At 39.8% G+C, this 22,889-nt stretch overlaps 1 protein-coding gene across 5 annotated transcripts in view; it reads right to left on the minus strand.

Annotated features, from left to right (window-relative positions):
- Window positions 1-22,889, minus strand: part of DOCK1 (dedicator of cytokinesis 1) — a 316,081-nt gene that overhangs the window by 22,744 nt on the left and 270,448 nt on the right. For 3 of the 5 annotated variants that reach the window (XM_042792599.1, XM_042792604.1, XM_042792594.1), the window contains exons 41-48: window positions 20,282-20,423; window positions 20,005-20,083; window positions 19,646-19,730; window positions 17,922-18,008; window positions 13,231-13,407; window positions 12,140-12,223; window positions 6,901-7,038; window positions 3,164-3,312 (exon numbers count right to left, since the gene is read on the minus strand). In XM_042792599.1, the coding sequence (XP_042648533.1) occupies window positions 3,164-3,312; window positions 6,901-7,038; window positions 12,140-12,223; window positions 13,231-13,407; window positions 17,922-18,008; window positions 19,646-19,730; window positions 20,005-20,083; window positions 20,282-20,423 (941 nt within the window). The remainder of the gene's footprint in view (window positions 1-3,163; window positions 3,313-6,900; window positions 7,039-12,139; window positions 12,224-13,230; window positions 13,408-17,921; window positions 18,009-19,645; window positions 19,731-20,004; window positions 20,084-20,281; window positions 20,424-22,889) is intronic. The other 2 variants (XM_042792609.1, XM_042792597.1) reach the window with 1 other exon arrangement.

Here is a 22,889-nt window from a genome sequence, read left to right on the forward strand (position 1 = left end):
AAAGGAAAAAATCTGTAGGGGTTCAATGAACTTTTAAAGGAAAACTTCATTTTTTAAAGAGTTCTTATTTTGTAGGGAAAGCACTATTCTAAGTAATAGTGGAATTCTTTTTAGTGAATTTTTGCTCAGTAATTTAAAGGAATCTTTCTTGTTTCACATTTTCTTTAAACATTAGTTTAAATAAAAGGTAAAGAAATATTTTGCTCTTAACAAGCTAAAATATTCTTAGCTGGGCAAAGTATTTTAGATTCTATCTTATGTTGTAAAGTAAACAAACTACTAAATCATACCCTAGTCAAAATTACACTGACAGATTTTAAGAAGATGTCTCAATCAGATTACAGAGCTGAAACCAAACCAAAAATCCCCAAAGAAACCAGCTCACTTTATAACATTGGAAAAGTGTTTACACTGGGGTGTGTGCACGTACAGGCCACAGTCTTTGCTGCGAAACACTGGAGGATTCACATTTCAGACAATTTGCAGTGAAGTTATCCTAATCATCTCCATTAGCAGCAATATCCAGCAGCAATATCCATAATTATGATTTTTTTTGTTGTTGTTGTTGCTCGAAGCAATAAAGGCCCTTCAGTTTTCAGCCTAAGTTAGCTCGTTTGATGGAAAGATGCTCAAACCAGTGCTCGGGGCAACGGCCCCTGAGCCATTCCCCTTGTAACCGAAGCCAAAATCACACGGGCTGGGAGACAAACCTGCAAGCTTTTTTTCATCCCGTTTTACAGGCAGGGAAAAGAGAGGGCAGTGACTTGCCTGGGGCTACAAAACGCATCGGTGACAAAGCCCAGATCAGAAGACAGCTCTCCCAACACCGCGTTTCAGCCACCTGAATTGCACATTTTAGCCGCTTCCGCTGGGCTGGAGGGCAGCGACAGCCGCCTCGCAGGCTGACTGCAAGGTTACAAGAGGAACTGCCGTTCTTCAGACAATGATTAATTGCTTCCCTGCCCGGCATTACTATTATTAGTACTATTAATTATTTGTACGCAATGTATCGGGGATAAAAATGAGCTTGCATGCCATGCTCCTACTTGAAGTACATGAGGACTTTCAACAGACACGCAGGCGCACTGGGACTTCCCCGCTTCAACCACTGCTTGGAAATGCTCAGATTTGTACTTCTAAGTCCCATTTTAAGCAGTGAATAAACCCAAGGTCCTTTTTTAAAGTCAGAGTTTTATTCATACGTAGAATCGGGAGCTGTAAACCACATACTATGTCAATGTCTGCTTTGAGTTTTTATTGTTTAAAAGCTCCAAAGCAGGAGAAACTGGAGATGGCATAAAATATAAATTGGGTAATCTGGGCGAGACAGTGTGTCGGCTCCATTTGTCATTGTTTTTCTTTGCTTCACCTCTAATCTCAGAATTAGCATATGAAGAGTGGGGGAAATGGAAAGCAGGAGAGGACAACTGACCACAAACCCAATCAACTACGGTAGGTACATGGGAGAACTTCCTCCAAGTTAGTAGTGACAAACCACCCACGTGATTTTTGCAATCATTTGAATCTTTGAGGTCTTTCATTACGTTATTTACATCTGATAATTTTTCTTCTCCTGCTCCACTGACCAAGCAAATGAGCATTTTTTTTCAGGTCTTCTCAGTGATGACAGTTGCTAATTATATTTTCTTCACATGTATTCCAGCTGTATTGCCCTAGGCTCGGAGCTGGAGCTGAGCTGCACTGTGATCTTTGTGATTTTTTTTTTTAATATACATACTGAGCAGACTCATGAAATCCTCCAAAACTGCTAAGTGACACCTGCCACAAGGAAACCTGGGATGGAGATGCAGAAATTAAGAAAACAGCATCCAATGGAGAAAAAGAAAAATACATGTAACAATTTTGAAGGGAAGAAGAGAAAGAGGTAGAGACAGGCAGGGAAATAATCAGTATTTTCCTTCTGACATAAAATAAAGTTGCCCACTAACCTGGGATGGTAGTTATCCCCAAGTTCCAGCAAGACACCTTTCATGGATGAATTAGTCAAAATGCATTATCGTCTCTGCTGTCCTACATTTTTATCAACATGACTCACTGTGTATACGTTACAGAGGGCAATGTAATGAGAGCTGAATTGCGCTCTGTTTGCTGTTCTTCCTAATGGGTAAATAAACTGTTTGTAATCAAGGTAAGCATCATGTTGGTCCTTAGGTGCTGTATTTAATTTTACTTGATGCTTTTACTCTCTAATTGGGTAATAACTACCTCTGAAGGTGTACAAGGGACACTAACTTTTCTAGCACATCTCTGTTAAGTTGGCAGCCCTTCAGGAGGCTTTTAAAAAACTGCTGCCTCAGTTAAATATTGAGTTTCTGGATTACAAGAATGCCTGGGGAGAAGAAGAGGGAGAAGGGACTTCTGAGGCTGCATGGAAATCCCAGAAAAAAATCAGATTATTTTGTTCTTTTGTGGGACATGACTATGAGACAAGGCTTATCAACAGAATTCCCAGTTCTCATGTGAAATATCTTGGTAAGTCTTGAAGTACAATCTTGCCATAAGCAGCTTTTCCTCTGGCAGCAGAAGTGAGAAGAAATGATTGAGCAGATCGATAATCCCTTCCTTCTCCCAAGGTCCACCTCTTTACAAGACCAGCTGAACGCACATCTCATCACCAATTTTGCAAAAAATCACTTCTGAACTATTACACTTGCAATATTTTACAAGGGGAAAATTTATCTCCTGTTTGTTGGAGGGGGTTTTGTTTACCTTTGTTTTAAAAGAGGACCAAGAAGATATTTGTATTTATCTTGGCTAAAAAAATAGGACAAGGAATAGATCTTGAGATAAATGTCTATATAGGTTGTTTTAATTTGGCCAATATTAGGCTGTCGCACCATCTCCACCCCACACTAGTTATTCACACTGCTGTGTCACATCAACGTTCATGGAGTATCGTGACGAACCAAATCTGGAATAAAACACACTGGGAAAAGACCCAACCAAAAAAAGGCCACAGTTCCTCATGGGAGCAAACAAACGCTCACGCTGCCACCCAGGAGGAGTCAGTAGGATCAGGAGTAACACCGTGATAGCACCGAGATCTGCAGAAGGTGGTGACAATCCTCCTCAAAACCTACAGATGTGCACACCAAATCACGCCTGAGAGAGATAAAACCCAAGTGAAGTACTTCTTACACACCCATCCGAGCCGGGTCGAGAAGGCGTGCTGTCGGAGGAGATGGAAGACACCGACGCAACGGAGAGGGGTCTTGAAGATGACGGCATCGTGAAGGATCTCACCATGGACCGTGGCCGACTGCCTCGTCTGTCATCCAGACTTGAAAGCTGCTATAAAGAAATGTAAGATCTTCTTAAACCACAGTAGAGCTTACATCTGGCTACTGAAGGTAATGTGGAACGGTTCAGTGGTTCTTCTCCCATGTAGAGTTTTATATTAAGTAATTATACATTGTGTTTAACAACAAAGAAACAAATTCTAAAGAAAACCCATTTAAAGTACTAGGAAGAAATATTCAGGTCCTCGTAGGCACACGTACAATTTTAAACATGTTCCAATAATTTGTTTTAATGGTATTTACATGCTTTTTTATATCTGGGATTTAAAGAAGGAGCTTTCTACAAAAAACTTTTGGTTTTTTAAGCCATCTCTGCAATTGAAGTGACGGCCCTGTCAGTATATTTAAATTAAATGAAGTTTTGTTTGGTTTTTTTTTTTTTTTTTTTTTTTGTTTTTTGTTTTTTGTTTTTTTTTTTTAAAGAAAAAACAGAAGAAAAAACCCATTAAGATGAAGTTTATGTCAAGAGAGTCAATTTACAGAGTGACATCTAGGTTAAGAAGAAAATATATGAAAGATTTTTGTTTTGTTTCAGACAATTTCAGAGTTCTGAATATTTATACAAGCTTTGTTAGTCATTAATAACTGATGTATGCATAAAATAATTGAACTCTTTCAGTCAACAAATAAGAATCTCATGCTGTTTAATTACAGGTATATTTTCCACCCTGACAACTACTGGTAAATTGGCCTTGTACAAGGAAGACAGAAGCGATAAAACTCCATCAACTCTGACAATTCTTACTGGTGGGTAGAGTGAAATTAGAAAGATAACACCACCTGCGTATGACTTTCCAGTCATCTCCCTGATGATGTAAATGTATATTATTGAAGTGACTGACATGCAAGTATCATTAATGTCAATTATTCCTGTTCTCCTTGGGAATAAATTGCTATTTGAACTTTTCCTAAATATATTAGCAAGATGGGATTTGAAGGACTACAAACGGAACACCACTTAGAAGGATACCATAAAGGCTGGCATATTCCCCGTAAGATCTCAGTGTTCCCATTAAAAAAAAAAAAATGTCACTGCTACAGACAAAAGTGAAAATTAATTTCTGAAGGAAGGCTTGTCATAAAATACAACAGGATACCTCACTGGCATGTACTATTCTCCCAACGTTTTGGGCACTCAGAGAATGTCACTTGGCACATTTTTGCTGCCCCATCTGCTGCAGCATCGTTCTTGCCACCTCCGTGGCCCAGGATGCTCTGCACCTCACTGAGCAGAAAGCCAAAGCCCTCTCCCTCACCACAGCCCGCATCATCCACTCTTCAGAATAAATCTCTGTGGGATTTTCCAGAGATAATTTGGAACCAAATTCGCACCCTGTTTATATGGATGTGATTGGGATAACATCGATACACTCGGTGGCACCCATTAGTGACCATAATCAGAACTGGATGAAGAGGGTGCTGATTTAAGGCTGTTCAGGAATATTTTGGCTGAGTCATTCTTTTTCAAATCAGTTTAGTGATTGCTGCTCATTTAGAGGCAGAAGTAAAATTAGAGAACTTGTAACTGTTATCAATTTAATTTCTTCTATTTCTCAATCTTTTATTTCTTAATTTATTAAGGACTAGATTGTGATGGAACTCCCATCTGATATTCTTGCCTTGGAGGATTTAAGAATGGGAAGGCAGGAGGGGCATGAAGAAAGCACTATTTTCTTGGTGATCCCTCTGTGCCATTGTGCTTTGGACACTGAGTTTTCAGGCACAAGGTGAAAACCACAACTGCAGATGTTTTTAGCCTCATGGTTGCAGAGAGAACCTTCAAAATCTGAGCCCATGAAGTAGTATCTGCTTCAATACATATGTGAATTGATGCAGCACCTCCGCAGATGATGACCCAACCCCAAGTGGGGCAACGATGCAATTTGGTGTTTTCTTAAGGAAGCCACCACTTCGCTTGCAGGGAAGCACCTGATGCCACGTCCTTCACCTGCTGGGACCTGCTACTTGGCTTTCTTATTAAAAGGCAGTTAATGAGATTACATTAACTCCTTATCTGCTTCCAGGGTGCCAGGGAAAGCCAGGGATGGAGATGAGACGGCAGTCCAAAGACTAGGCTGGCAAGCTGGCTTTCCTGCACCACGGCCCAGTAATTAATGGTCTGCTGGTGATTCCCTTTGTTTTCAGATGGCTTTTGTTGATGGTGGATCTATGCAATCTTAAAAATAAATCAATGCTTTTCTAGATGGTTTGGTTTTAGTACCAGTCCTTTCCGTGGGAAATGGTTTCTGGCATAGCATATTCTGGAGTTCAATTTGGGGAAAATGCGTATGATCCTAAATGATACCACACTATTTGCTCATTTGCAGATAAATCGTATGTTGTTACAGGCCACATGTAAATTTTTCTATAAACCTTGGATAAGTGCTACAGCTTGAAATCTAATTACATACGTTGAACCAAAACAAACAAGTCAACCCAACAGCGAGTAGATCTCACAATTCCAAGCTCAGTTAAAGCCTTTGCAGCAGAAGGGGGGACCCCAGAATTTCCTGGCACTTCCAACATGCCAAGGACAGGCCACTTCCACCACAGCACCCTGTGATGCCATCCTCCTCCCCAGGGGAACCCGGTGTGTGGGGTGCATATGGGTCTTTTCTGGTAAATACATGTGTGTTATTTTCTGGAGTAGTGAGATGTACTGCATATACAAGTTTCACGTACTACTGTCATTTCCCAAATAAACCTAAAAATTATAGCATGTTTACAGTACCACTGTCAGGAGTACCAGTAGACAGAGATAAAGCTCACCCCGGCAGCCTTCAATATATTATTAGGACATCAGCTCCACATAGTCAGTCTTAGAGCAACCCTAATCACTTGCATCTCGGGTTTTTAAATCTTTTTTAGAACCGATTCATATAATAGCACCAATCCACGTAGCTTTTGATTGAATTATCCATTATATTCTCGATTACGAAGCTGTACGCTGGCTTTTGGCCTTCCTCCCCAATGGGCAACACTCAAATTAAAAGCAGGACAAAACCCCACTGTAAATATCACCAAATTCTTGGCTGTGCCTTAAAGATGAAGCTTGTTGGAATGACAAAAGCAAGAACTCCAGCACTAGTAAAATCTCATTAAGTAGCAGCTACCCATTTACTGCCTGCCTACACTTAGGTTGGTGCCAGAGTACGTAAAACTGCATACTACTACTATAGAGCAGCACAGCCCTCCCATCTCAAAAGGAATTACATCTATTGAAAGGTGACATTCAGCTCTAGAAGAATCATCCTATAGTGGCAAGTTTTTTTTTCCTTTTTCTTAAACCCAATTCCTTAAAAATGGGATATTGAAGAATTATCTTGACTTTCAAGGAACAGACTCAGGCAATTCAGAAATTGTTCCCATGCTAGAAAATGAAAGCACCAAGGCTTTCTGAACATCTCATACAGCATCTGCTCAGTATTCAGTGGTTCGATGACCACTGAGAACAACCAGGCGATGCTGCATCAACACTGCTTTTTCAATCAGTGGTAATTATAATACAGAAATACACAGTTGCCCGTAATTTAAAGAAATTCCACTTATTCAGGAAACATGAAGTTAGCAGGTAACTTACGGCAGCGCGCACCCCGTACTGTTTTTCCACTTTGTCTTTAAGCTGCCTGAAGCAAGCCTCCATCCGCTCGTGGAACGGCCGCAGCGCCTCCGTCACCTTCTCCCCGTGAATCCGGATGCCTTCCGCCAGGAACGGGATCTGGAAAGCAGGGGTATGCTGCTTCGACCTGCCCAGCCCTCCCTAAGCAAAGGCTCAGGGCAAGACTCCCACCGGTGTTGCAAGAGGAGTGAAAGATCTCATGGACTACTACTACCACCACCACCAGCCATGATAATAACAACAACAATAATCATCATCATCATCATCATCATCACTCATTGTATATGAAGCACAACAGAGTAAAAAAGGATCTAAAAATCTATTTACCCATGGATTTCCTTTTTGATCTGTTAACCAAGGTCCTTCAAAATTAATACACCCATAGTTCTGCCCAGTAATCAGACACTGGAGGCACAGCTGAATTTATCAGATAGCACAAATATTCCTGTGATGTTCTATTCACAGGCCCCCATACAGGCTGTACTTTAAAATGGCAAACTGATGAATGACAACTCTCACGCCGGGTTATTAACATCAGTCCTTTCTCAGTTTCATGAGAATAGAACCTTGAAGGAGAAAGTACTTGTATGTTTTCTTTAATAATTGCTATTTCTAAAACTGCAAACGATCTACATCCCTGGACACGTATATATTGCATAACAGTATTTACTAGTAAAGCATATAGTTTTATATATTATACATTTTTCCTTAGAAAAATTATTTTCTTTGGGAAGAAAAGAGAAGAGGAAAAAAAAAATTAATTATCTTTTGTAACTGAAAATAATCATTTATCTTCAAGGCTTCTGTCACAAAATATCCATGCCAACACAGGATTATATAATTAGTTCATAGTGTGGAGGTGTAGCTGACCTTTTAAAATGTTTTCAGAGAGACATTTTCATTCCCACAGCTATCCAGACATACCATTAAAGTTTTCTATCTCCAGCTTAGGAAAAATATTTCCTCTTCCAGGTCCGTTCCAGCCCACACAGTGCTCTGATTCTAACTTAGATATTCTCTGCAGCAATCAACTTAAGAGGCTTCTTCTTAATAATTCATAATTAAATCATAATACTGATTAAAAACAGATCTTTCTAATAAGACTGAGCAGCAATCAGAAGGAGTAACTTTATTAGTAAGGAGAATAACAAATACACAGATGAATTACAGATGAACAAACTCAAGAAATCTTATCAAGATGATTCTCTGTGATTTGGCACTATTTAAATGGACACAGTTTCCTCTCCTAAAAGGCTACAAAGTGAAGTAACAATAATGACAAAAGGTTTTGCTGTAGCCACTTCTATTTAGAGCGTATGGATTTGCACTCCACAAAAATTAAGCAACGGATTCAGAGAATTTCCCTGCTCCGAACAAGCAAATTAATTTCCAAATTGTCGTAATTATCAGGACACACAGTGAGCCTCCGATTTTGCAGGGATAAGTGGTCACTTGGCCCATTTATTTAAAAGAAGCTGCTGACTTTTTAAATGGACTCTTTTTAAAAAATCAAATTACCAAGACGAAGTACACGTGGGGTCTGAAGCTTCAGCTCTGAGATAATTTTTACAAGCAGAAAATGCACTAATGAGCCTGTCCTAGGGATCAGCCATCTCCAGTTTGGAAAACCAAGCAATATGAACTGAATGACATCTTTTGTAGGGAAATGTCCCAGTCAGGAAAAAAAAAAAAAAAAAAAGTAGGTGCTTCCTTCTGTACACCAAATGGAAGGTGCTAAGGAGGGTTTCACTGTTGGTATACACCAGGGGTACACAACCATCCACGGAGACCTTCTGGCACTTGGAGAAGCAAAATAGTAGGAGGGTTGATGGCCACGTCTGCTGGAGTGGGTGTGGGTTGGGCTGGGAGAACGTGAGCACCTAAAGGCTGGTGGCCTCCTGGTACAGCAACTGTTGGGTCAAGAGACTGAGGGCCAGGCAAGAGGAGGCACCGGCTGTAAGGGAATGGAAGACGACCAGAAACCACAGAAGAAGAAAAGGCTTGTTATTCCTTATCAGAAGCAGAATTTAATAAACTTTCCATGGCTTTGCTACAGAACTTCTGTGAGATTTCTGAGTCATGATATTTGGTGTCCCTGCCCAAGAGCACCTAATTCTTCAAACATTTATCAAGTACAGAAAGAAAGTACCTTCGGACTGTTTGACCATTTCTGCTTCACCACCTTCTACTAACTTCAAATTTCTTCCCACGTCTCCTTTCTAGACAGTGACACAGGGAAATCCGGTGGTGAGTTACACTGAATTTTAAATCTATATGAATCGTTGTCGGATGTGGAGAGAGAGGCAGAATTTTGCCACATTCACAATAGTGCCAATTCATTTGGCTGTGGAGCAACGGGTGGGTTTGTTTACGGCTCCATTTCAGAAGGCCCGACAGGGCATCCTCACCTTTGGAGAGGAGACTGAAAAAGTAGAGGTAATGTAAGTAGCTGAACTAGAAATAAAGGAGCTGAATGAGAAAGGAAACCAGCCCAAGATCGCACTTATGCCATAACTCTAACCTTTGCTGGTTTTAAAACCATATAAAGTTCCATTGCAACTTAAAATTATTCCCTGATTATCCTTCTCTTTTTTTAAAGATCTTGATCTTCTTAGCTGGGAAGAATGAAAAAGCTACAGACATTGAGTTATTAAAATTAATATAAAATCTTAAATCTTAAATGAAAATCTTTCATAATAATGGTATCATAAAATATGATTGTAGAAATTTAGTTCTGTATGCTACAATTCTTTCAGCTATGTAGAAGTAGCACAAGATTTTTATGTGACATACCAGTTTTGGTATGCTGTAAATACATTAGCTAAACACAGACTGACTAATGTCATCAATCATTCATTTCATTACCATCATTTCAATCAATCATTTAATTATCTTCATGTTAAAATAAAAGTTCAGCTATGTAGTTTCATGGAAACATTTTTTTCTAAGTCAGAAAAGCACTAAGATGGACATTGCTTTACTAATGGTTTTTATCTGAAAATAACAGACAGAAAAAAAGGTACACTTAAAGTTCACAGGAATTACAAAAGGACAATATACTGAAGAGAATGAATTCCATAGCACAATGGAGAAAAAGTTAAGGTAAGGGGATAGATATAAAATTAAATTTAACTAGTCAGCTGATAATATGACTGTCAGGATACTATTTCACATATCCAGATTGATTTATACAGCATAAAGAAAATCTCCATGTGATTACAAAACTCCAAGCCCCACATTATTGAAAAATGAAAACTCATTTTTCCTTTCAATCACTGTCAAGCCCATGATGAATTCAGACCACTGCCTCACTTCGGAAAGTTTCCATAACAACTCCCTCGCCTGACACCAGCCGATATTTGGCAGCCGGCTCCCCACCCCACTATCTACTTATGCTGCCTGCGTTCTGAAAACAGAAATAATTTGAGAGGAAGATTAAGTCTTAGGATACACTAAATGTATACAGAGCGTCTAAGGTAATTTAAAAGCACTGATTTCCACCGTGAAATGTCTAGACCTTTTAGTGAAAAGAATTTTCAGTTCTAAAAATAGTTTTTGATCCCTTTTCTCTATTTTTCTGGCTCCTGTTGTTTTGAAGATACAAGACTGATGGGAAATTATGTCTTTAAAGCCACTGAATAATTAAAATACAGTGTGATTAGCTGCCATATGTATTTTCAAATAGCATTATTTCAATACACAAGTGTCACCAAAGTGAATCTTTGCTAAGGAAAAGTGTGTTTGTAATTCATTTGAAGTACCGCTATCAGAGGCAAAGACAGAGAGCTGACATGAAGTTGGTCTTCTGGGACCAAATTATTTTCCTCTATAAAATCTAAAGCTCCTAAAATCTAATCTTCTGTAAAAGCTCACAAGAAAATGATAAATAGATAGATAGGTAGATAGATAGACAGATAGACAGACAGATAGACAGACAGATAGATAGATAGATAGATAGATAGATAGATAGATAGATAGATAGGTAGGTAGGTAGGTAGGTAGGTAGGTAGGTAGGTAGGTAGGTAGATAGGCAGATATTTTTTTGAAGACCAAAGTAGTTTTTATTCAGTGATAATTTTATGGTCTTCAGAGGATTTTTTTGTTTTTGTTTTTGAAATTCTGTATCTTTGGTTCTACTGCTTCTAAGATTGAAGCCTATAGAAACGGAGATTATACCCTTTATTAAAAAGAAAAAATTTAATATAAAAAGACAATCATGCACTTTATTCTTCTGTGGCAAAAACACTTCCAACCATATTGGTATTCCTCTAGTTATCATAAAATTACCTTGAGACCACTGGAAAATGTCCACTATGTGACTGTGGAACAGAATTGGAATTGTTTCTTGTTTGTCCTGAAAAATATCCTTTGGTACATGCAAAAGCAGTTCTTCACGCAAGAGGGTGCCTGCTTTGTCTCAGGCACGGGGCTGGAAACCTGGGTTCCATTCTCTGTTCGGGAAATATTGCCCGTGTGATCCTACCTTTAAATGATTTCTTCTCTAACGTGTCATCATAAAAATACCAAGTAATTTCACATGCTTTACGAATCATTAATGTTTTTGTACCATGGTAAGTTATATAGCAAATGAAGCAAGGGTTTCACAACGTCTAGACGAAGGTACTAAATATTTTGCATGCAAGTTAATTTTTGCAACTCTCACATTTAATATTATGTGCTAAAAGGTACTGTAAGTATATATAGAAAGTTTAATAAATAGAAAATATGTTGTTTGAAGAAAGAAGTGAATATGTGAAGAAACACTGTCCCAGTGTGTGCAAGCAGATTCAAGGTTAGGCATTTCATCTTACTGTCCGAGAAGAATTTCTGAAATCAGCCTTAAAAAATTAAAATGCAAAACTAGATTGACATGAGTACCAACCAACATTATTACAAAATATTTTCTCATTTGATATAGATGGGATATTTTCACCAAATTATGGTTAAAAAAAAAAACAACCAAACAAAAAAAACAAAAAAGAAAGAAATAAAAGAGGTTGATCATATTTGTTCGTTGTGGGTTTCTCAAATGACAAATGATGTCAGATTTGAAAAGATGAACTTGAGCTAAAGTTCCAAAACAGTTTTAAATTGCAAAGTAGTGTACACTGGGTGAACAGTTTAATGTCTGAATTTTCTCAAAAGTGACACTAAACTGTACAGCAGTTGGCCCCGACTAACTTGACTTAAATTTTTTTACCTGCCAAGCGATCAGATCCTTCAGTTTTTCAATCTTGTCATGATCTTCTGGATGCTCGTGCATATATTTTTCAGTAAAAAAAGCCTAGTCAAGAGAGAGGAATGAGCAGTTATTTCAGAAAACGAATCAACACCTACTATCATGGAAGAATTATCTACAGCAAAGATAAATTAATCCAATCATGAGTTCTGCAAAATACCAGTAATAGCTACAAATACAAAGTGAAAATCTAGGAAAGAGAAACAGAATTTAACAATGTTTTAAGATTAAGACATTAATCTTTTGCAACCAGTAAAGTAGGCAGATGAGCATGCGGTGATCAAGACCAAATCTCATGGGCAGCCCTGCAGTGCACTTGGCCCATGTCTGAAATATCTTTCTAGCAGTTCCCAGGGTATAAAGAAATTTTACTAGGTGAAGTGGGTGAGAATTACAGCAGGACATAAATGGATGGACACAGCAACATGTCCATCAGCATGTGCCTTCTCCATTTATGTTACGAAATACATGTTGTTTGTGTATGCTAGCTTAACATGATTAATATTCACTACTTATATAATAGATACAGTGTTTATAGCTTCTCAGTGTTAATATCTCATCCCACATAACTTTAAAAGCTAATGTTGTAGACATGCAGTTAAGATTACTTAGACATATTTGCAACTGACTGGTATCTCAGAAGTCTCTACCATTTGATTAATCCTTTAAAAACTCACGCATTTGCGAGCAAAGGAGAGAATTGCAATCGGTTACTTTGGTCACTGAATTTCACCCAAAAATTCCTGCTTCAGCTCTGATGTCCAGGCACACACCGGGAACATCAGACTCAGTGTCTAACTCGAGTACAGAATTGCCCACCCTGTCCCTACGTAAGCACTCTTGCTGCAAAACATACCAACTCTTTCTTCAAATATCGAAAGGCAAAAACATACCCAGAAATATCAGAAAGACATTAAAAATGTTTAGTTCTAGGCAACGTTCTACAAAGCACCCAGAAGGGGAGACTCACATATTGTTTATATACAAAACCACACACACGTGCCCGGCAGCATTCCAGTTGAGCCCAAGCTCAAAGATAATTCTGACGTTACCTTCTCGTAGTTTGTGAACCCTCCCATGACTGCAGGATCCACAATGCCGTTAAGTAGCATCGAGAGGGGGTTAATGGGTAGATTTGGATCATTTAAATGCTGTTGAACCATATTATTGATCTTATCATTTGTTAGCTGCATGGTTTCTATTGCATTTTCCAGGGGACTAATTTCAACCTAAAACAAAAACAAAAGGAGGCTTTAATCAAGGGGCAGAGTTTTTAACCCGCCACAGAACTGGCTGTCCACCAAAACATCACAATTAGAAACATTCCAAGAATTTCAGAACAAAAGGTATTTTAACCAATAGTTAACAGAAAGGGTGGTTTCAGCCATTTAGTTATTTGGTACCTATACACTGCAGTAACTGATAGGATAATCAATATCAGTGGAGAACACTGAATGCATTTAGCTGAGGTAGGATGGATTACATCACAGCATAACATTTAGAAAGGCTCTGACAGGAATCACGTGAGGTTTTTGGAGGATTATGGAGAACACCAGAGATTACAAATCAGTGAGCTTAAGCACTACAAAGAAGATCCAGCTAAATGTAGTAGTACGAAAGAAATGATAACTTAACGTGGATTTTCTGATGGAAAATGTAATCCTAAGAAGCTCAAAAATCAATAAGATATTTTTGCAGTGATTATTTTGGTGTATTTCCAAGGAAATCAAGTATCTGCTGTGCTTTTTCCCATGAGGTCACATTTTCTGCATCTGAACGTTGATGTCTGAAGGAAGACATTTTCTTTCTCACATAGCATGGACTCCGAAGAACAGAGCTCCTCAGATGTCTTCATGGGCTGAATTAGCTCTTATACTGTGTAAAACTTGCTTTATTTTAATTGACTGGTCTCCAGCTATTGTTTATGACCAGACGCTTTGTGTTTCAGAATGACAGTTGCTCATGTTGAAAAGTATTTAAAATCTTGCTAAAATATGTACATTTAGGGAATGGGCTAAAAATTACTAACTTGCAGCAACCCAGAGTGTAGACAGTACTCACATTAGACATAGCCTACTTACATTAAATAAATGATGTGGTAGGAATAGAAAAGGAAGGTTAATTGAGGCCTGTGAGGAAAATGCAAGTGTATATTTGATTACACCCTAATTTACATAAATGCTACATAAACAAAGCAGCACTTCTACCTGGCTATCAGTTGCTTACCATGTTTCTGAGAACCACTTATAATCAAATCTCTTTAGCTGTTACTCTTACACCTGCCATCTGATTACATCAAGGATGTTTTAATTAGCATTTTAAAAAGTACGCCTGGTGAATGATTCCGGAAGGCAGGTAGCGAGCCCGGTGTTCCTGCCGTGGCTGCGGAGCAGAGCGGGCTCGGGCGGGCAGACGACGACTGCCCCGCAGAGCCGAACGTGCTGCGGGTGAAATCTGGGAAAGTGAGGCCACGTTCCACATCTGATTCGGCGAGAACGGTTGCAAACATCATATGCTAAATTTAGGATTCTGTCATTTGTATTAATGGGCTTGCAATAATTTGTTGATGAACCATTGCTTTTAAAGCTCTTGAATGTCTACAGAAATTAGCACTCATTGAGCTGACAGACATCTTTTTTGACTTTTCTGTATCGGCAATCATGGCTTTCTTTCTCATTCTTTCTCTTACTACTTTTATAATCCTCCCTCTAATTTTTTAAAAGCAGATGGAGAATTGCAGTTCCCATCCTACTACTATAAACCGTGCTTTGGAACGTACTGAAAGCTGTTTATTAAAAATATCTATACTTGTAAATTATGAGCCTTGTTTCAAAGTAGCTTGCTAACTCTGGACACTACACAATCTATTCAGGGCAAACAGAAATTATATAGTCGTGATACATTTGCAACACTAAAAAATTAAATATCAAAACAAAATAGATATTAGTATTTGTACTGTTTAAAACCAAGCGCAATTCAAAATCCAGTTTCTAATTAGTGGCTGGCCTCAGCAAATTCTTCCCCTACAACTACTTGTGTCCAGCTAAAACAAATCTGATACAGAATAATGAATGTGCACAACAAATTCCTTGCAGATAATGAACAGATTGAAAAGGTTTAGGTAAAAGTACTCAGAATTTTAAAAGCAAATAGATTTAAGGAAATTATTCATGTTCCTATGGGTTATGTAACACAGCACACTGCATTTATTAGATTACTCGGTTCTCTCTCAGCACTGATTCGATATGATCCCACCTATTCCTTTAAAGATATTCCAGTTCCATCAATAAAATATGAAACGTGCAAAGCCACTTTAATTCATCATGTTTAGTAAAACATCAGTAATATCTGTATCCATAATCAAAATTTAGCGTCACAGGGATGTGAACCTTGTGATCGTGCTTCCAGCACTTCAGCTGACAGGAATCCTGAAGAAAGTCAATACCAATTTTGTAGTAACTACGCCAGAGCTAGGTCAAAAGTTATCCGATGCCGTCTTCACACATATTATTAAGTTCCATTCTGGTATCATTTTTCAGCTATGTGACTAATATAATCCTTACTTACAAAAAGCTTACAGAAAGCTCTCTCCCAGGATTTATGCACATTTCGACGACAAGCATAGCACTAAAGGTGCGTGTATACAAATTGCCTGCACAAAGCAGCCTGTCAGGCTGTGCTCTAAACTTGCAAGGAAAAGAGACTTTCATCTGATTTGCCAGCCTTTATAAACAACACTTTTTGCAATCATGAAGATAAATACAATCTTCTCTATCAGCATTATATTGAAAATACAAAATTCATTAAAAATTCCAATGTGTTTTATTCAGCTGCCTATTACTGTCAAACATCACATTCATATTCTGTTACTATAGATACCATAGTAATTTTCTGCATTTCTTCTGTTCATCTAAATACAACTGTCCAACATAACCTCAATGGAGCAATGAAAAAGGTTTTAATTAATCATATGCAAATTGTTCTTTTCCTTTAAAAATAAGCCTCACAAGAGAGATTAAAAAACTGCAGTAACAATGTTTTTATTGCTACTTAAAAATTACAGCTGTCTAAATGGTAGAACAGAGAAATGCGTAATTTGGAGTTACTCTGTGAGGTTGCTAGGGTATATTTTAGCTAACTATGGAGAAGAAACAAAAACAACCTTTAATCACAAATGACAAGTAGAGAAGAAACGCAGACACATACAATAGATTCTACTTATGGTATATTTTGAATAAATTCCAATCAAAATGCCCAAATCCTCTTTTCCAAAATTCAGACTAGTTTCATTTGGATGTAGTCGGGTTCCCCTACACCACCTCAGGTCCCTCTTCATTTTAGGCACGCGGCTTACGCCACAGGTTGTAATGGCTCACGGGCTGAAAGCCAGAAATAAAAGTACTTCAAGCACTTATTCGGACCTTGCCCTCAAGGCCTGGAAGATTCAGCCCGTGTTTCCTTCTCTCAGGAGTGGAGAAGCATGACTTGAGCACCCTCAGTCAATAATCAGCATCCTCAGCAAGTTCCCCTCGTCTTAGGATGCCAGATATAGCCACATTGATTGCTTGTTCACAGAAATGAAGCAACTGTCGTGGTTTAGGCCTGGTTGGCAGCCAACCACCATGCAGCAGCTCTCTCTCCCTTCCCCTCCGGCAATAAGAAGGGACAGAGAGCCAGGCTTGGGGTTCAAGGTAGGACTGGGAGAGGGAAAAATCCCCCTTTTATGATCACGAGCAAAAGGCAGACTCGTTAGGGGAAGAAAAAAAAGAACATACATTTATTACAGACACTAACAACACCTAAGAGTAGGACAGTGAGAAGCATTGCCACATCTTGACAACACCTTCCCCCCACCCCTCCCTTCTTCCCGGGCTCAGCTCTGCTCCCGATATCTCTACCTCCTCCCCCAGTGGCGCAGGGGCAGGGAATGGGGGGTGCAGTCAGCGCTGCCACTTCCCTTATCTTCGGTGAGGGGAGTGTCCAAAACTTGTTACCCCCTGCTCCATCGTGGTCCCCCTCTCACAGGAGACAGTCCTCCACAAACTTTCTCTGACTTGAATTCCTCCCATGGGCCGCAGCGTTCCCCACACTGCTCCGTCTTGGGTCATTAACTTCCTCCGACTGATTCCCTCCCACGGCTGCAGCCCTTCCCGAGCTGCTCCGGCGTGGGACTCCCCCGCATGCTGCAATCCTCCCAGCACTGAATTACAGCAGTGGGGCTGCCTTTTCCCATGAGACCCCGTCCTTCTTCGGGCACAGCACCTTGATCATCCGAGCAGGAGCAACAGGCCACAAATCAATGTCTGCTCCACCGTAGATCTTCATGGATGGCAGGGGGGGGCCGCCCTGCCGTCTCACCACAGGATACAGGGGGGTCTCTGCTCCGGCACACCTCCCCCCTCCTTTCTTCCTCCGTTCCTCCACTGACCTTGGTGTTCATGCAGCTGCAGCAACTCCTCCTCCCAAGTCCGACTGCCCGTCACCACGTCCCTTCTTAAATACGTTATTGCAGAGGCGCAGCTGATGGGCTCAATTTCCCAAACAGAAGTGGAGCTGACGTGGAGCTGGGGGAGCTTCGAGAAGGTTCTCACAGGGGGCCGCCCCGATAGCCCCTTCCCCTGCCACCAAAAAACTCCACCACTCACTCAACCCAGGACACAGTCATACAGAAATATAAATGCTCCTGGGCTGTATAAGAACCCCATTCTTTTATGCGATCTCAAGAAAACCAAATTGATCTTACCATGAAAACTGATTTGACTTCAAACCACCTCAGAATCCCTGGTAATTTATACGCTGTCACATAGATGGTTCTCTCAATCCACATATTCTGCAAGTAGAACATCAACATCATGTTATCAGATAGATAGCTGTTATCTTAAGCAAAGCCTTAAAACATTATCGTCAGGAAAAGGAACCGCAGGATGACAGACATTACGAAGCCAGAGGGAAATTTCAAACGGTATCTGCTTGGGGAGATGATGGAGTGGCACTGATTTAAATCTGATGATACGTGATTTAGCAGAGGACAACTGCTCTCCCACCAAAGGAGAACACTACGTAAAAGAGCCACCGGTTTTACTGGCCTGTCATTTTTCCCGCGAGAGCTTTTCAGAACCGTCCTCCACAAAACCACAACATCTTGATGTAGGGGAAGTTTCTTCCCCGGGAGGGCGGAGGAGCGGAGGGACGGGCTCCCTGGAGGGGCTGTGCTGTCCCTGACCCTGCAGGTTTGAAGACGGCTGGGGAAAAGCCCTGACCCCGGAGCCGGCCCTGCCTGGGGCACGGGTAGACCTGAGCTCCCCCGAGGCCCCAACCTGGATTTGTGACTCTGTGATTTCATCTGAGTTGTAAACTGCAACGGCTCCGTTGTAGCACCTCCTCACTGGTTTGAATTTAAGGATATGGGATTTAACATCTCTTCCTTCACATTTGTGTATTTGGTTCATAGCCAATGTCAAAGGCATCTCTTGATCCGATTTTGTTAGAACTGGTATATGTAGGTAGTTCATCTTATTTATTGGGAGGTTTTTTAAAAAGAGAATTGGCTATTCCGTCCTCCATTAACAGAAGAACAGCTTTCAAAGTGATTCAGATATACCTATTTTTTTTATTTATACTCAAAACATATTGTAAACTGTAGCACGCTCTAGCATTACAGCTTTAGAAAAAGAGGGCTTCCTGCCTCCTCAGCTAAACACGCACAGATTAGCAAATTAGCAATTTTTGCTATAACACCACAAAAAACACTGGAGGATTCTCTGAATGAATACCCAGTTTTAGCTGTAGGAAACCAAATACTCAGCATTTATTGGCATATTGATTAGATCGGAGCCTGCTACTACACAGAAAGCCAAGATCTTCACTCAAGAAATGATGCATTGATTTATTACTTTAATTACTACTACTACTTTACTACTAACTGCGCCCACTAGAACCCCTGTGAATAAAATGGTGTCTATAAAAAAAAAAAAGCAATCAACCTGATGTAACCTGTTGTAAACATTTTGATGAATACAAGCTGTGCTCAAAGGGAGTTTTATTGACCATTAAATGAAACAAATGGTTTAGTGAAAAAAAAAAAAAAACAAAAAAACAAGAACCAAAACCAGAAAAGGATAAAAAAAGGCATTGCTGCAAAAAGATTTTCAGAAGATGTTTGATTGGAATCTTCATGGCAAGACAAGTATTGACAAGAGACATCTCTTCTTTCAGGTATAACCATCTTAAACTTCTTTCTCAAGATAGATGTTTTTTAACAAAATAAACACATCTTTGTCCATTTTTCCTACTGGTATAAACCACAACACGATAAATTAATTTAATTGAATTTCTATGAAAATTAATCACATTTAAACTTAGAATTTATTTTTCAACAACCAAACATAATGAATGGTTCAGATTCTCAAAATGAAGGGCAATAAACAAGCAAACCCCCAAAGTATTTTTTTTTTTTTTTTTTTTTACCGCAAACTCATTGTCTGGGTTTTTCTCTCCTTTTCGAACAGGGCGTGAATACTCAAACCGCTGGACTTCATTCACCCTATAGAAACTGAAAAAAGGGAACAGCACAATGAAAATTAAATGCTATCTGTTTAGGAATTGCTGCTATTATTAGGAAAAAAGTTTCTGCTTAAATAGAAGATGTTCATGGGATCACTCTTTTCCAGTGGGTTGGATGGAATCTCTGCTTACATTAAAACTCATGGAGTGTCCTGGTAATTACTACCCTCCTTGGCCGTGCATGGATTTGTTATACAGCAAGAAGAACTAGTTTAAGTGTTAAAAAGGAGACTGATAAAATTGCAAAACCAACCCGAACTCACCTCACGATTTGTTCTGACACAGGCCTGTGGAATTTAGAGGGCAAATCCAGCTTTGGCTTTACAGTAAAGCACTGAATATCTGAATTCAGGGGTTAAGAACCGCAAAGCAAATTTCAATCACGCAGAACAGGCAGCTCAATGGGAACGCAAAGAAAGGACAGAACAACAAAATGAATGAGTTACACCCATAAAGGCAGAAGTCCAAGTCTCCTGCTTGTGTTGGCCATAAATCCTCGATGTGTGCGGCCGCGGGAGCCGCTGTACAAGCTAAGGATACACTGGCCGGAGGAGTTTTTAATGTCATCGCCCGGTGGAGACGTCGTTTTCATTTTTTCTGCATTTGGAAACTGAGTCAAGAGCCTTGCTTCAAAATCTTCGCGGCGTTCGTACTCCTTTCCCCGGTAAATGAAGACTTTGTTCTGGGAACAAATCGAGAGGTGAAATCCCAATCCTCAGTAATGAACTGGGATCTCAGGAGCGTTGACTCCAATGCTGCTAAGTGAGAAGTTTTACGCTCCTCACACTATGATATAATCAATAGTTTACAAATACTTTATGCCAATTCAATAAAGCACAAATGGATTTCCTTACCTGCAATTCACTACTGAGATCATCCAGCACTTGCTTACTTTTAGGCATACGTATAAACCACACTAAATTCAATGGGGTACAAATACATGGTTTCAAGGATCTATAAAATAGGTGCCCACTGAAAATGTATTAAGACAAATTATGTCCTCTCCCAAATCCAGATCTCCCTCTGTAATTCCTCTCACCCACCTTCCACAGCAAATGGAACGGATGTAAATAAGCAGAATTAGGCTTTTCATTCACAAATATTTATTAAAAGGCATTGAGGTGAGCAAACAAGAGTAGCAGAGAAAATTATAAACAGAAAACGATGCCAATTTTAAGAGGAAGGTCCAAAGATACTGACTCTTTTAGAAAGACTGATACACCCTAGACTTCACATTAGTCTATTAGATTTTTGCCATTGTACAGCTGTCTGCACACAGCGTAACTTTTAAATTACATATATTGTATTTGTAAGTATTGGTTCCTTCTTTTAACAATAAAGAAAATTAAGATATATTTTATACAGTCCATTTATATACTGAATAAGCACGTTAAATTCTAAAGAAAAATGGAAGTAATAGCTTGCATGTTTTTAACAGATCAAACATATTAAAGTAAGTTTTGATATGAATGTAACACTTGAAGCTGAATATGCTTAACCTCATTACTCATCCCCAAATGAACGCTTGGTGAAAAAATTATACAGCACTTCTTAGAAAAAGACTGTTATGACTACGAGTAGAAAACTGGAATAGTTTACATTTGCTCAGTTGGGTTTAGTTCTGCAATGGTGCCTTTTGAAATGCACAGCAGATGAAAGAATACTCTCTCTTTGGGGGAAAAAAAAAAAAAAGAGAAAAAAGGACAGATGCTTAAGAAGTGTATACATACCTGTAATTCATCTGTAATGCATAGGAAAATATTGTAGTGGAAGAAAAAGCTTGTACTGAGGATTTTCTCAATCAGCCAGGCACTTAACAGCCTATTTTTCAGAGTTTTTATTGCTCATTTACTACAAACTGACTGATCCACGAGGCTCCCGTAAAGCACGGTGTTTTGCCGCACTTACAAAAAAAAAAACCCCGTTCAGTTGTGAAGAGAAAAAGCAGCCCAGCATGCGCGTATCAGATTAACACCGTCCCGCGTGTCGTCCCTCCGACCACGCCGCTTGAGGCGGAAGCTGCCTTGTGCTCTCTGTGATTTGGCCTTTGGCACGGCCGAGGAAGAGGCTGAGCGGGGCTGACCCCCGGCCAGGACAGCTCGCCGTGCCCGCGGGCATCCCGGCGCCACCCCGCGCCACCCAGCACCTCCGCACCACCTCGCACTCGCAGTGTTTCGAGAGGAAAACGTTGCGCTCTCTTGAGGGCGACTGTAAAATCTGACGGCGACACGTAGCCACCGTCCCCTCTGCAAAATTACCAGTGATCTTATGGTACATTCATCGACTTTATTGGACATTCACTGTCTTGAAGATTCCTGATAATGCAAGTCTTCCCTACAGGAACATCATAAAATACTAATTCAATCCTTTTCTAGAGAAATGGGTTGGTCAAGCTTAACAGTGAATCCTTCTTACTGGATATTCAATATTTTTTGCACGGTCAACCTAAGAATTAATAATAAACAATCTATAAAAGATTTTTTTCCTTAATGTACCACAATAATTTATTGCTGTTTGACGCCTGATAAAAGCTATTGCATGTATATTACCCTACATGTATTTCAAACAGCACAATTCTTAGTTTTTATGTACTGGACCTCTTTAGAGTTGGTCTTTTGACACACACGGCAGCTTGCACATCATCGTGCCATTGCTTCTGTTACTAACATATGGCTTTAGCATTTTGCAGAACTGCATTTCATCAGCTCGAGGGCAGCTCTGGGTACCGATGATCCTGTCACCTTCCTGCACACTCAGAGTCTCTTGACATGAGCTGCTCAGCTATAACGTGGGGACCAAGATACAAGAGCTCATCTCCCAGTATTTGTGTGAGGGTCTGCACACAATGGATACTGCAAAATACACTCTTGGCCTGGCAGGAACTGCCTGGGGTCAGCTTTATTCCTTTCAGCCGTAAAGAATTTCTTCTCAGGAGGCATAAATGGTACAAGTATGCCTGTAGTACAGCACCTCAGGGTATGTGAAAAGCCACACGCATTTGCTGCTTTTTGAGACAATTCAAGAATTTCAGTTTCTTTACGCGGGCTTTAGCTAGTTTGCAGAAAAGAAGGCTTCTTCCAAATGAAAACCTCATTACTGGTGGATGGAAAACTGCCCGTGAGGCAGCCCCGTGCGCTGGCAGCCCAGA

The sequence above is a fragment of the Tyto alba genome, unplaced genomic scaffold (assembly GCF_018691265.1).
Source record: "Tyto alba isolate M040663 unplaced genomic scaffold, T.alba_DEE_v4.0 Super-Scaffold_1, whole genome shotgun sequence".
NCBI classification, from domain to species: domain Eukaryota; kingdom Metazoa; phylum Chordata; class Aves; order Strigiformes; family Tytonidae; genus Tyto; species Tyto alba.